The 14,666-nt window shown below is 46.1% G+C and overlaps 3 protein-coding genes across 3 annotated transcripts; 2 read left to right on the top strand and 1 right to left on the bottom strand.

Annotated features, from left to right (window-relative positions):
- Positions 1 to 567: 567 nt before the first annotated feature.
- On the bottom strand, positions 568 to 3,076 carry pglyrp6 (peptidoglycan recognition protein 6). The gene is made up of 5 exons (XM_079177205.1): positions 2,920 to 3,076; positions 1,943 to 2,749; positions 1,639 to 1,849; positions 1,258 to 1,552; positions 568 to 657 (listed from the first exon to the last, which is right to left on the bottom strand). The coding sequence occupies exons 1-5, from the start codon at positions 2,984 to 2,986 to the stop codon at positions 637 to 639; spliced, it is 1,401 nt and encodes a 466-aa protein (XP_079033331.1). The 5' UTR covers positions 2,987 to 3,076; the 3' UTR covers positions 568 to 636.
- A 1,562-nt stretch (positions 3,077 to 4,638) lies between these two features.
- On the top strand, positions 4,639 to 7,327 carry trappc5 (trafficking protein particle complex subunit 5). The gene is made up of 3 exons (XM_079177206.1): positions 4,639 to 4,687; positions 5,578 to 5,892; positions 5,975 to 7,327. The coding sequence occupies exons 2-3, from the start codon at positions 5,623 to 5,625 to the stop codon at positions 6,269 to 6,271; spliced, it is 567 nt and encodes a 188-aa protein (XP_079033332.1). The 5' UTR covers positions 4,639 to 4,687; positions 5,578 to 5,622; the 3' UTR covers positions 6,272 to 7,327.
- A 365-nt stretch (positions 7,328 to 7,692) lies between these two features.
- mcoln1b (mucolipin TRP cation channel 1b) lies at positions 7,693 to 13,956 on the top strand (the record flags this gene model as incomplete). The annotated part of the gene is made up of 13 exons (XM_079177204.1): positions 7,693 to 7,735; positions 8,584 to 8,804; positions 8,919 to 9,080; positions 9,713 to 9,869; positions 10,425 to 10,506; positions 10,636 to 10,732; positions 10,919 to 11,018; positions 11,114 to 11,220; positions 12,001 to 12,150; positions 12,238 to 12,339; positions 12,435 to 12,557; positions 13,486 to 13,692; positions 13,822 to 13,956. The coding sequence occupies 13 exons, from the start codon at positions 7,693 to 7,695 to the stop codon at positions 13,954 to 13,956; spliced, it is 1,686 nt and encodes a 561-aa protein (XP_079033330.1).
- Between the last annotated feature and the right edge of the window lie 710 nt (positions 13,957 to 14,666).

Raw genomic sequence — 14,666 nt, 5'->3', positions numbered from 1 at the left:
TCTACCATCAAGGACACTTTACATCAAGTACTGACTCTAATAGTAGTATTACAAGTATTAATACCACGGTATAGACAATACTTTGTTACAAGTAAATGTATAGCATTACAAAATACAAGAGTATTAGCATCCAAATATACTTAAAGCAGGCCACTAAAAGTAAAAGTACTCATTATGCAGAATAATGTATTGTTATACAAAATTGGATTTTAATTATTGGTGCATTAATGTGTAAACATTACTAATGTGGCTGGTTTTAGTTAATTTATTTAGGGCTGGGTAGCTCGTGAATTTACACGCAGGACCAATAAAGTATCTGAACATATAATTTATGTATTACATCATAATAACGTTTTTGATTACATTTTGTTTTAGTAATATGAATCCGGAAAGTAACTAGTAACCAAAGTTATTGAATAAATGTAGTGGAGTAAAAAGTACAATATTTACCGCTGAACGTAATCAGTAAAATACAAATACCTCCGAAGTTACTAATCAATATTAATTTAATAATCACAACAGATTTCATGCAGCACATGTTCAAAGAAAGCGGCAACAATCAGGACATAAGAATAAAACCAATATTTATTGTGTTGAGTTGTTGGTTCACTCGAGGCTCTCCTCCTGCCAATCAGATCATTTTCCTTTCTTGACCTCCTAAAGGGAAGGAAATAGGGAATGAAACAGGAATGCAGTGTATTCAGATCTTTTACGAAAGTAAAGGTGAACAAAGCATCTCAGTGCAGTATTATCAGCAACATTAATTCAAAGTATCAAACTTACTTATTCTGCAGTGAAATGTCCCTTGTGACTGATATATTAATACTATACGATATTATTACATCGTTAATACTGATGCATCAATGATGTAACATGTCACTGGAGCTACTTTAAACTACTTGATATACAGTTTAATCCAAAGACTCAGGCCCCTTTAAAGGGTCTCAAGGTAAAGCTCCAAGGTGAGCGATTGTGAGATGATCAATGACAACACGAAAAGAAGAACTGTACGCCAACGCCGTAAGAACCAACAGATACCAAAGCGTTCTTTAAACGTGCCCCGTCTGTCCTGACATGTCCAAAAGGGGAGGATTAGCAGACATAACCAGGGACGCCACGCCCTGATGGAAAAAAAGGCCGCAGACTCTTAGCGTCAGGGCACTACGGGGAATTTGGAGCAGGAGTTCTTCAGCTTTGTTTTAGCTGTTGGAGGTCAGCTGACCAGCTCGCCCCTTGTGCCCCCCTCTACGTACGTACCCCGAAGTGTTCCCAGCCTCTGATCTCGGCGTAGAACGCGTCGCCGGGACAGGAAGTGTTCACCACCTGCCTGTGGCCCTGCAGGACGAAGTCGGCGACCAGTCTCCCGCCGCCGACGGCGCAGGACGCCAGCTTATCCCTCACCAGCCCCATGGAGTGCTGGGAGGGCAGCCTGGCGACGTAGTCCCCGATGAAGGAAACCCCGTAGCCCACGGAGTTGTGTCCCAGGGTGTGGGCCCCTTGACGGAGCCAGCCTCGGCCCTCGTAGATGTACCCGTCGGAGCCGGCGACGAAGCTTTTTGAAAGGAACACGGGAGGCAAACTTAGACCTTTCGTGAGTCCGGTGCTTAAGTTCGGCACACATTTGACACGAGACCGTACCTGTATCCGATGTCGTCCCAGCCTCTGTCCACCTGGTGGAAGCGCTGCATGGAGCGCATGTCGGCGGCGCACTGCTGGAAGGTCAGGCAGGGCTGGCTCGGCGTGTGAGTGTGGTGGATGTACAGGAAGGAGAGCGGGAGAGTCAGGTTGGTGGGGGTTCCTCTGTACGGCTCGGCGCCCCACATGCAGCGAGGTATGATGGGCGGGCAATCTGAAGAAAAGGTGTGGCCGGTTAGCGAGCGTAAATGCAGGATGACAACCCCTTTTTTTTAGAGACCGTTGCTTTCAGAATTCTTTCACTCACCGATGTACTTATGGACGAACTCTTTCATTCCCTCCATCACCAAAGCCACCAGCTGCTTCTTCTCCTTCGCCTCCAGCTTCGAGCGCCCCGTCAGTCTCCTCTGCAGCTCTTCCGCTTTCACCACCTGCCTGGCCAGCGCCGGAGGGGCGGCCAGCCCCCTGAAGTTCTCCCTGCGGCGCCGGCTGACGAGGCGCGGGGCGGCGTCCAGCCCTTTGCTCTCCAGCGGGCGGCAGTAGTACTCCGTCAGCAGGCCGCTGAGCACCAGAGGGCGCCCGTCTTTGGCGGAGACCTCCATCCCTAGAACCGCGCCGTCCATGCCTCCGTTGACCCGAGCGGCGGTGAGCGCAGAGGGGCTGCTGCTGAGGAGGGTGAAGACTTGAGGGGAGGTGACGCTGTCCCAGCAGCCGTCGGGTCCCAGGACAGGAGAGCTGTCCAGGTCTTTGGCCAGAGTGAGCTGGTACAGGCCCCGCACGCGGCCCGCCGTCTTGGCGAGGAAACCGGCCTCGATGCCCAGGAGGAGGGGCGCGAGGGCAACGGTGGTGCCGTCGGGCGTCAGGACCACGCCTTCCTCCTTGGCGTCCTCCGTCACTCTGTGGTGCACGGCCTTGCTGAGGTAACCGGAGAGGCTCGCGGCCAACTCGGGGCCGCCGGAGTCAGCGCTGCCAAGGAAGTGCCGAATGAAGGCGTCGTCGAGGCCGGCGGCCCCGCGCAGCCTCCTCAACACAGCTAACGGGTCTGACCCAGGGTCGCCGTCCTCCACCCGCCTCACCGCCTCGATGAAGTCATCCATGTGCAGGGAAGAGGTAGCTAAGGGACAAGGACAGAAAACATTCAGATGACAACCCACGTCTCTAGTTCTAGACGACCTACATGACGCCCGCATGACAAAGCACATAATTGTACAGAATCTCAGCTGAAGATTTTTCTGACGAAGCAGGAAAAAGAACCATGAATAACCTCGAGTGTACATCCATTACCTTCTGCATACGTGCTGAGCAACGCCACCACAAGAGCCAGGGCGAGTTTCCAGACGCCTTTATCCATCCTGAGGCGTGAGCGGCTCCAAATGTCTGCTCCCCTTGTTGCCTCTTGTCCTTTATAGAAGTTCACGTGCACAATAAAGCGGGCGGTTATGCAACTGTTGACTTACTGCAGATACGCCTGCGTTCCGCCCGTTGGCGTGGCCCACTGAGCAATGTGGGAATCTGGCACCTGCAGTGCGAGTCACAGTCGTTTTTATGTCCTTTTTTCCACTCAAGGTCTTCCCACGCACGCCGTCGGTGTGACGGACACGGGCGCTTTGGAGAAATTCACAAGTTCTGTAATAACATTTCGGTCACATCGGTTGCCGTTAATGCGGCTGGTGCTTGTGAAAAAAAAAAAACCTTCTGGGAATAAAACCAGCAGGCGGCAAAACTCCTCTCTGCTGTACAAATCAGCGGTAGTCCTCTCTGAGGCAATAAGCATGTTTGATGTTCTCAAGCTGCAAAACTGAGGAAGTCCCACAACCACGAATCACGTGTGTGCCGGGCAGCAGTGACAGAAACGACATCTGCATATGCTGCTTTTTATTCAGCTTTTATTTTGATCTTTTAAAGGTTTGTCGTGAAAAGGCAGCGATGAAGAGACGCACAACAAACTGTTGAGACCAAAAGACACAGGTACACGGTGTTTAGGCTACAGCGTGTGATGGCGAGAACAGGAAGTGGTCGTAGTCTGCGGGTGAACTGTAAAATACATTGCGTAAGGTCTGGGATGCAAATAACAAAAGGCAGAGATATAAATGTGTACTTACTGTAATCTGTAATAGTAAAGACCTTTTAGAGGGAGGAAGAAGAAAGATACGGTGATGTTCACAAAGGGACTACAATGACTCGTCAAGCATGACGTTAATAACCGGTTGCTTTAATAGTCACAATACCTGCTGTGATTAATGGTCTGTAAATGTGATTCTTTTGTAAACAACGTAGAAATGATGGTGCTCAGATGGGTGTCACGTCTCAGCTCAGTAAGATTTGTTCAGAGCGAAACAGCTTGTTGGGTACAATTCAGACAGAAATCACAAGTGATGCTCTTCAAGCAAACACAATATAGGAGACACATTTGGGGGTTTTGTATGTGACAACAGATTTTTTTGTTTGGTTTTGTTTCCCCAACATTGCTCCGCTTCATAAAAATGCAATTGGTTTACATGATGGACCTTTATTCAGCTTCTAGAGGAAAAATAAAAAAGTAGAACGTTTGTATGCACATACACATGTTATTGTGTTGTTTATATTGATTATATAAGACATGCTGGTTTAAGTTTTATTTTAGGCTGACCGTGACATTTTTGCCAGGGACGAGAGATAAAAGAGACCGAGTTCGCCAACTATTTCCTCTGCTGATCAATGGACACCTTATCAATTAAGCAAGTAAATCAGTATAAATATAATGTAGGTGTATGAGGTCATTATAAGACATGGGTGGAGCTTGTGAATAGTTAGAAATAAAATGCACATGAGACAAAAAATATATATAAACTTTAATTTAACAGTTTTACATACACTGTAGCCTACACATACTCTCTCTATATATATTTTCACTATATAGTAAATGTAGTCTTTGTTTGTGCAGGGGCGCTCCCGTACACTAGGTGGCGGAGTGCAATTTATATCCTGGTTGCAGTTTGAGACCATTCAAAAAGTAAAAGAAGAAGAAAAAGACGGAAGCTACTGTACAGTCGCTCGTCTAGTCTGCAACAAGGTTTGTGTATCTTTAAAGAAATAAGTATTATTTATAACAAGGTATCTACTCTATGTTTGTGTTTATAAAACGTGTGTGTGTCCTCTGCTGGAGGGGCTCGCGTGCAGCTGTTTTAACAGGAAGTACCAGCTAGCATGTTTGGCTAAAGTAGCTAACAGCTAACGTTATTGGTGATCAGCTGTTTGTTGTGTTTGCGAAGCTTAAACGGGGCATTAGTGGATCACAGCGGGTAGTTCAGACCGCGTGGATTGACGAAAGCTTCAATAATGTGTCGCTTGTATTTGTTGCGATTGGAGAACCCTCGATAAGCACGAGCTACACACTTTCCTCTCATTCTAGTGAGTGGATGAAACCACCATGGAGAATGTGATGTGTGGTTATTGTAATGCCATTTATGGTAAATTAGTGAGTTAATTGATTAGTTGATCAACAGAACACTTGTTTTCACAATTTTGACATCTTAGAGACTTTACGCTATTACAGCCCATTAATTCATCTGAAAGAGATCATCACATTTGATTAATAAAGAATATGGAATATTGCTAAATTGCAGCAAAAATTATAGTCAAAACTGCAGATCTGATATCTGTATGAAGGAGTTTTTCCCATGTGATGGATGTGGTGTTAAATGTGATGCCTGAGAGCAGGAGGCTCAAGTCACCATTGACTGCTTTTAGTCATAATCTGGCTAGTGTTGATTACAGTTGGGAGTCTTTACCATTGGTCATACTGTGCAGATTATTCTGCCAATACATGTAAATATTAGCTGGAGATCATGTTTTAATCTGTAAAATAGTGCTCATCAACAAAAAGGTCCACATGTATCCAGTTCTTCCCTGTAGCTAGCTACACTAACTAGTTCTGAATGACCTGCATATGTGTGTTGCTAGATACCGACCCGTGGCCGTGGACCGCCGTCACCCACCGACAGCAAAATGGACACGCGGTTCACTCGGGGCAAATCCAACATCTTGGAGCGACCCCTAACCCGGCCCAAGACCGAGGTCAGCGTGAGCGCGTTCGCCCTCCTGTTCTCCGAGATGGTCCAGTACTGTCAGAGCCGCGTGTACTCGGTGTCGGAGCTGCAGACGCGCCTCGCCGACATGGGCCAGAGCGTCGGAGCCAGCCTGCTGGACGTGCTGGTGCTGAGGGAGAAGAATGGCAAGAGGGAGACCAAAGTGCTGAACATGCTGCTCTTCATCAAGGCAAGCAAACAGAGAACACCACCGATGGTTTTAAAGTCGAGTAACTTTGAAACTAACTGTTTTTTTGTTTGTTTGTTTTTAGGTTAATGTCTGGAAGTCTTTGTTTGGGAAGGAGGCCGACAAGCTGGAGCAGGCCAACGACGACGACAAGACCTACTACATCATAGAAAAGGAGCCGCTCATCAACGCGTACATCTCCGTGCCCAAGGAGAACAGCAGCTTGAACTGCGCCGCCTTCACGGCCGGCGTCGTGGAGGCCATCCTCACGCACAGCGGCTTCCCCGCCAAGGTGACCGCCCACTGGCACAAGGGCACCACGCTGATGATCAAGTTCAACGAGTCCGTCATAGCCAGAGACAAGTCTCTGGATGGCAGATAAGGAAGACTGGAGAGAGAGGGGGGGGGGGGGTTGGGTTATGTTGATCAAAACAGGATGAAGTTATATCATCCAGGTTCAGGCTGGTGTTTGTTCCTGACTGAATTTCCTTATGGTGACTTTATGAGACGGGAGGGACTTTACGGATGGATGACTGCACCATGCTGAGCCACGGCTAGATGTTTTTTGTTTTTTTTTGTGGATCATCTCGCTCCTGTTGTACCTCATGAAGTGACACAACATTGTTTACTCAAGATCACTTTTATTTGTCAGCTTCACGTCACATTTTTACAACACAGATGGTTCATAAAACATATTAGATAATATCTGTGACCACATCATAAAATAACTTAAATTTGGGCTGTGGGAGTTTGTGATGGCTCCTTTACACTTTTTATCGACCCTTTATTGAAGAAATACTCAACAGGTTATTTGATAATGAAAGTCATTTTGATGTGCAGGCTTTACCTCAAAGGATGAAAGTGAACCAACTGAATGGAGGACAAATAATTATAGAGTCCCTGGTTTATATAATGTTTGTAAAGGTTAGTGTCACAACACAAAATACAAAATATTTTATTTAACAGACGGAGGTCCAGACTCAAGATTTTTTTTTTTGTCATTCCAGTTTAACAGCTGCGTGTTTCATCTCTGTAAAATAGATTCATAAGCGGGGCCGTAGCTAGCATTGACGAACCTGAGGTCATATCTTCACCATTGAAGGGATATGTTAGGACCGGGGCACCCTGCTGACCAAGAGGCTAAAACACATTACCAAGTTACCAGAATGTGTCAAGTTTAACTGCAGCTGGGGAGTTTTGCTTTTGTTGCTGCATTACATGCCGCTCTGTCTCCTCCCATTTCCTCTATGTCTCTTTATCTTAATAGAAATGAATTATATCAAAAATGTCGAACTAGTTTCAGGTGGGGGTTGTGTTGGTGGGGGGGGGGTCTCATGACCTCAGTTCGTCTCCAAGCCTGTCTACGGCCCTGCTCGTAATGCTTCCTTCTGCTTATTGTGTATTTGTCTGTTCACCGTCAATAAAACTGTTATAACAGATTAACGCGGAGCGGCGCGCGAGTCTGTAGTCATTACCGCACACACACATATATATATATAACGTATGTTAACGTGGTATCTGCCTGGAAAGTTTGACAGGACGAATGAAGAGAGCACGTCATATTTTTTTCCAAGAGGCTTCAGTGCAGACGTCAGTCACGTGGCGGAGTCACGTGGTCACCAGGAAGCTGCGGACTGTTTACCTTATGTGTCATCCAAAACACTGCGACGGCGAGCATCCTTTTTTTTTAGGCGTGATGAACTCCGACAAGCTTAAATGTTATGTATATGAATTCTCTCGCTAATCGATGTCCGTGCCGATAATGTCCTCCTCCATCTCCCCCGTGTGATCGTCGACACCACCATGGCATCTCCGAGCTACACCTGCATCCACGACGGGGCCACAGGTCTGTCTCAACACCTTTCTCTTCCTCTGGCGTCGTGGCGCCAGTTTGTCCGTGTTTCTTTTTCCTTTTAGTGCTGCAAACATGCTCACGTGTCCCTTTTATTCCCGTGGCGTCAATTGCGCCAAGATGTGACAGATATCGGGTCTTGCAGAGGACATGTTTCATAGAACCGTTAAATAGATCCTCCTGCTGCACCGCTTTGTACCGAGCAGGTCCTGTAAAGCGACACGCGCAAGGTCGTGCCATTCACACAATGAGTGGTTTTACAGACACAAGTGAGTCCACCGGTTTGTCGCGAGGAAAAATACTTGCCAGACTGTTAAGACGGTACATTGTATACTGACTGGAGAGGCAGTTTGGAAAAAAAATAACCCCGATGATGTCATCATTTTGAAACCTAAAAATATGAAAGAAGTGGGCATGCAGGAGACAGGCTACTTGCACGATTTATTGTTTTTAGTCAATCTAACATCAGCGCAAAATGCAACACAACTTCCTAATTACATTACTAAAATGTAAAAAAACAAAAAAAACACCAAATGTTTGACATTTTTGCTTGGAAAATGAATCGATCATCAAAATAGTTGCAGATAGATCTTCTGATGATCAGCTCATGGTTTATTCAAATAACTGTTGCTAATTACAGGAAAATAACGGGGACCAAAATCACGATTTGTCAGCCTCTTCTGCTTCAATCTGGTCTCTTGTGACACCCCCCCCCCCCCCCACACACACACACACACACACACACACACACACACAAACACTTTATGAAAATGCTACACCAGATCACTCGAGTGCCCCTTTAATATTTCGTTAACGCCGATCACGATCTGCGTTTCCTCCAGAGAAGGACAGGCTCCTCTCCTCCACGGCCAACTATGGGAGCCCTCGTCCCACTGCCCTGGAGGGCTCCGAGGCCCCTCACAAGCAGGAGGAAGAGGAGGAGGCCCTGAGGAGGAAGCTCAAGTACTTCTTCATGAGCCCTTGCGACAAGTATCACGCCAAAGGACGCAAGCCTTTCAAACTGGGCCTGCAGCTGCTCAAGATCATCATCGTGACTGTGCAGGTGGATACATCTTTGTGCTGTGATTTGATTACATCAGAACATGATGAGTTAATGTGATCAGTTAGGTCACAACTGCCGAAAGTGACTTGTTTCGTCCCCGCCTCTGCGTCTTAGTTGGTGCTGTTCGGGCTGAGCAACCAGATGGTGGTGGCATTCAAAGATGAGAACACGGCCACGTTCAAGCACCTTTTCCTGAAGGGTTATCGGGACGGAGCTCCGCAGGCCGTCCACACACAGGAGGAGCTGTACAACCGCATCCACTTTGCCGTAGAGCAGGTAACAAGAACTATAATGGGTAGTCCGTGTACTGCCTTTTTAAAGGGCGGATTCACCCAAAATACAAAAAAATAACAACAAAAAAACACATTTTCTCTGCATGCAGATAGTTTCTGGAGTTCATTTTCAACAGCAACACGTTTCATTTACACCACATACTTCACGCTGAACAGTTTATGAATGCAGACTTACTTCACGGAAGTCCACCATGTTGGAGCGCCATGGTGTACGCTACAGCAGCCCAGAACGGACAAACCAAACAAACACTGGGTCTAGAGAGGGCCTTCCATGATTTTACGTTCCCTAAAGGTCTCCATAGTTCTCTAAAGGGAGGGGTGAGTGGAGGGGTATTCAGTTGTTTGCAATCTTTAACCTCTCCACTAGATGCCACAAATTCCTACATACTACCACTGTATTGGGGTGGATGCCGAAACATCCCAAAATCTGGAGGATAACAAATGAAAACCAATACCAGATGAGGAAGAAAAAATATTTTTTATTTGGGTGGACGGACTCTTTAACATTTGGTTCCGATATGATACCCGAGAAGAGCAGCATTATGATGTGCTCTTTTTTTTTGTTAATACGCCTCATGTTCATGGTTATTTCATTGCTTCTCTTTTCCCCCTCAGTACATGGCTCTACCGCAGATCTCACTGGGGCAGTATGCCTACGTGTTGGGCGTCGGCGTGAAAGGGAGTGCGCTCTCCCTCTGCCAGAGGTACTACAGGAGGGGCACCATCGACCCCGCCAACGACACCTTTGACATTGATCCCCGTGTCGACACCGGTAGGCGATGACCTTCTTCATCTCTCAGATTGTCTCTCCTCGGTGTTCGTTAAGTTTGTCTCTGGGGTAACCGGCAGCCTTGTTATTTACTCAGTTCCAGCATTTTCTTGGCCCTCAAAGAAATGACTGTGTCAGTGAGTCATTGTGCTGCTGCTCCACATATGTCAAGAGGTTGCCCTCCAACTGTGCCCTACTTTAGGCTTGAAAATAGTTCCTATCGCCCCCCCCCCCCCCCCCCCCCCCCCTTCCCCGCAACACCAAAGCTTTTTTTCCACATACTTCAGAATCAACAGGCCGTGTCCCTGCCTTGGGAAAGGAGTTATTTGCGTACAGCTGCTGATTTGGCAGAGATGGCTTTTGGCAACGCGTGTTCAAATCTTGTGGCGAAAAATAAAGCAAGACAAGTAAAAAAATCTCCAAGGGGGGACGATGCTGCGTTTGAAATGTTATGAGGAAGTGTGGTTCGTGCTTCACGTGATGTGGAAAAAAAGATGGTTCCCCATGTGGTATTGTTGTAGTTCCTCTAATGTTATTTTATATGTTTTTTTGTTCCAGAATGCGTTGGACTGAATCCACTCACTGACAGTTTCGCTCCAGGAAACAGTGACTACAGGAATTTCACTCTCAAGTTTTACAAGTCAGATGATCCTATGTTTTTAGTTTCTTTTAACATTAGAAATGAATTACATTTTTATTTTTGTCCTTTTATGGTGTTAAGTATTCAAATATAATTCTCTTTGCCTCGCTGTCACATATTTGTGTCCAGGCTGATCAACGTCACGATTGACTTCCAGCTGAAGGCCATCAACATTCAGACGATCATACAGAATGAAATCCCTGACTGCTACACCTTTGCCGTCACGGTGCGCTGCCTCTTCTATTATTCCTGTTTTAAATAGGCGCCCAGCATCACGGCACCGCACGGATAGCAATGTGCATTAAAATGAGGAAACATTTAGAGATGCAAGTTGAGATAAACCGATGGAGCTGTGGCAACACTGCCGTGCCCACAGGCTGCATATTTACTCTGGTTTCTTGTCTGCTGTCAGATCGTCATGGATAACAAGGCGCACAGTGGCAAAGTTAAGATCAGTCTGCAGAACCAGGCCTCCATGAAGGAGTGCAAAGACCCCAACGTGTCTGGACACGGTGAGCCAACACTCGTCTCTCTTCATATTCAACTGTTTTATCTGTAATTTTGTAACCTCATCTTGATCCCTCTCATTCGCCTCCTCCTCTGTTAGCGGAGAGCTACGCCCGGGAGTTCCTCGACGTGCTGGTGGCGTTCGTCTGCCTGCTGTCCCTGCTGCTATGCGGGCGCTCCATCCTCAGAGGCATCGTCCTGCAACACGTGAGAAAGCGGACCAAGCGTTTGTGTGTTTATGGTGTAAAGAAATGTTTTTTTTACTTTGGTCATCGGTGCCCATCTACGGAGCATCAGAGGTATCGGTGAGGTGAGGTGCCTGCGCAGGGACGGATAGAGAATAAGGCGATACCCACCCCGACAACAGCCTGTTAGAATTTAGATGAATCTCCTCGGGCTATAAGGCTCCTCAACTCATCCTCCGTACTCCATAAAACCATAAAAATAGGTTTTGCTTTGTTGTGTTTTTGATAAACGAACCATGACCGTAACATTCAGATCTTCTAAATACCATTTACATACACTTTTATAAATCTAGTTAGACTGTGCACAATATATTTTGTTCCTTTACGCACACAAAAATTAAAGATGCTCCGTGGAGTCATCTTTAAAAAAAAAATGTCCTCCTTCATAAAAGATTTGCAGAGACATTAAATTAGCATTTGGAAACTAACGTTGTTTACATCCACGTTTTCTTCGTAGCACAGTCTTCTTTCCTCTCTTTACTAGCGCATTGCTACGTTTCTTGATGTTGATCCCTGACGATGCTGCAGTCAATTCAGCCCGGTCTCGCCAAATGATTTTTTGTCATTTTACGCCGCCTAGTCTACACTGACTTCATGGTAACAACGTGCCGTTAAATAGCGGGAAGGATATCTTGGTAACCTTTGAATCATTGTTTATAGTAAAAATGTCTTCCGTTTTTTAATCCCTTTTATCGATTTAAAGCCTCTCATCTTTGTCGTCACCTTCCGTCTCCCTCACCAGGAGTACGTGCAGTTTTTCAAACGCAGCCTCGGCCGCAGCGTGAGCTGGGGAGAGAGAATGGAGTTCATCAACGGCTGGTACATTCTGCTCATCGTCAGCGACATGTTCACCATCATCGGCAGCTTCATCAAAATTGGGATCGAGTCCAAGGTAATGTGATATATTGTCACAGACAAAAGATTTTCTCTTGTTTTTGCTGAGTTTCCGGTAATAAATGACGTCGCTGTTGTGATGCAGAGTTTGTCGTCATATGACATGTGCGGGATCCTGCTGGGCACCTCCACTCTGCTGGTGTGGGTGGGAGTCATCCGCTACCTCAGCTTCTTTCAGAAATACAATGTAGGTGAAAGAGACACACACACACACACATTTCCCTTGAGGTCAAACGTATTTCACTCACTCACTCATTCATTCCCTCTCTCTGCGTCTCACAGATCTTGATCGTGACTCTGAGAGCTGCGTTTCCGAACGTGATCCGCTTCTGCTGTTGTGCAGCTGCCATTTACATGGGGTACTGCTTCTGTGGCTGGGTTGTGCTGGGGCCCTATCACACCAAGGTACCGCACACACACACACACACACACACACACACACACACACACACACACACACACACACACACACACACACGCGCTGCAGAGTCTCTAACCAAGAATGAGCAGGCATGAGTCATCTGGACAGTCAGTCTCAACAGCCTAATTATCATAAAAGGCCCTCCAGCGTGTATCATCTTTGCAGCTGTGTATAATTAATGAGAAGAAAATTGACATTCATTAAATATGAATCATGACAACATTCGGTGGACAGATTGTTTTTGCTCAGTGTAATGTAGTCTGGCGGAAAGAGAGCATTTTCAAAAAAACTCACAAAAAGCAGCAAATAGATCAAACTTCACACTGGCACAAAATTAACAAATACAAGATTTTAATTGAAAAGAAGCAGCCAAACATCCACAGCCCTGCAGAAATAAAGTTGAATTTCATGAAGATTGATGTCAAAATTGGTGGTTTAAGGCATTTCTAAGAAATTAAAGGGGTGCTCCAGTGATTTAGTATTGCACTTCCATGAAGTCAGGTGACTCACGAGAGACCGCTTGGCCAAGATATCCTGACTTTTAGCGCCTATTAAGGGTCAATCTACATGTTAAAACTTCAAGTTTCAAGCCCAAGATAACCCCAATGACATCATCAGGGGTTACATATATATATATATATATATATATATATATATACATAGATATACAACTTTTTACAGTCTGAGTAGTATCAGTCCTCTTAATGACGACGTAAATCTTTTCAGGAAATAGTTTAACATTTTGGGAAATACACCTTTTTTGCTGTTTGCCAAAGTGTGAGAGGAGAAGATCGATACCACTCCATTTTATGGAAGTGATACCCATCTTCTCAAAAAAATGTCGGAACGTTTCCTCTAAACGTCTTTCTTGAAAAAAAATGTAAACACTGCGTTTGTGTTGTCCGTGCACAGTTCCGCTCCCTGTCCACGGTGTCGGAGTGCCTGTTTTCTCTGATCAACGGGGACGACATGTTCTTGACGTTCCACGAGATGGAGAGGAGCGGCACGCTGGTGTGGATCTTCAGCCAGGTCTACCTTTACACCTTCATCTCCCTCTTCATCTACATGGTGCTGTCCCTCTTCATCGCGCTCATTACCGGAGCCTACGACACCATCATGGTACGGTTTGGTTTCACTGGGTTACGCTCTCGTTTCTTAACCCTTTTTATTTTGTTTCTTAACACTGCTGTGAATCAGTGCTGAGATTAGTACGTAGGAAACGTTCAGCTGTACGTTGTCCTCCCACAGGCCCAAACGCAGGAGCAGGTGCGAGTCAGCGATCTGCACACGTTCATTGCAGAGTGCGCGGACACGCCCAGCTCTGGCAAGTTCCGTGGGCCCGAGGGGTCGTCGTGCTCCTTCCTCTGCTGCTGTGAGTGGTGAGGAGGAGGAGGAGGAGGAGGAGGATGCAGATGCGCAGAGGGAGTAAGCAGTGTATGAATGTGTGTGTGTGTACTATATAGCACTATATTTCCACTTTAGCTGTCTGCTCCTTTTTCCCCAAACACCCAGCAGGGACGAGCCTTGAACAGACTGACCTTGGACCACGTTGTCCTCTGTTAGAATTTAGCATTTAGAGTTGTACTCAGTCACGAGCCCCATTACCTGCTTGGGCTTTTTGCACCGTATGAATATTTTATTGTCTCTTTCTGACATGTCAGTTTGTTGGGGCTTTGATGACCAGTAGACGCGTAGTGCCAGTAAACGTATTCATCGCTGTAGACTGGACAACTAATGGTCAACTAAGTAAGATGGATGTGCATTTTCTACTTGAACGATTCTCTTTTTAGTGTCCACATGGCCATCTAGGTTACAGGGTTGTTGTTTTTTTGCCTCTTGATTATGTAAATACGTGTATTTCCTCTGACTTGACATAGTAAAAGTACAATGGACTCAATAGAGGGAGAGGCAAGCTGAAAAAAAGAGGGGATCATAAACCGCAGCGTACGCATTCGCTCCTGTCAGGTTTTCAGTCGAGGCTCTTCCTCCACTCCCCGTTTTCATTATTTTTACACAAGAGAGGACGAGCCCTGGAGACAACCAGTTAGTCATCAATATGTATGAACTGTTTCTGCTGTGAGCAATGCGCTGTG

Source organism: Pholis gunnellus (genome assembly GCF_910591455.1).
Source record: "Pholis gunnellus genome assembly, chromosome: 17".
NCBI lineage: Eukaryota > Metazoa > Chordata > Actinopteri > Perciformes > Pholidae > Pholis > Pholis gunnellus.
Note: the sequence above shows the minus strand (reverse complement) of the source record. Positions and strands in the feature narration are given on the sequence as shown.

Bases quoted from the DNA above. Each gene is read 5' to 3' on its own strand.
- pglyrp6 (XM_079177205.1), bottom strand. From the start codon at position 2,986: ATGGATAAAGGCGTCTGGAAACTCGCCCTGGCTCTTGTGGTGGCGTTG. The intron at 1,850-1,942 runs GTGAGTGAAAGA...CCTTTTCTTCAG, and splicing joins GTTCGTCCATAAGTACATCG to ATTGCCCGCCCATCATACCT. The intron at 1,553-1,638 runs GTACGGTCTCGT...CCTTTCAAAAAG, and splicing joins TGGGACGACATCGGATACAG to CTTCGTCGCCGGCTCCGACG.
- trappc5 (XM_079177206.1), top strand. From the start codon at position 5,623: ATGGACACGCGGTTCACTCGGGGCAAATCCAACATCTTGGAGCGACCC. The intron at 5,893-5,974 runs GCAAGCAAACAG...GTTTGTTTTTAG, and splicing joins ACATGCTGCTCTTCATCAAG to GTTAATGTCTGGAAGTCTTT.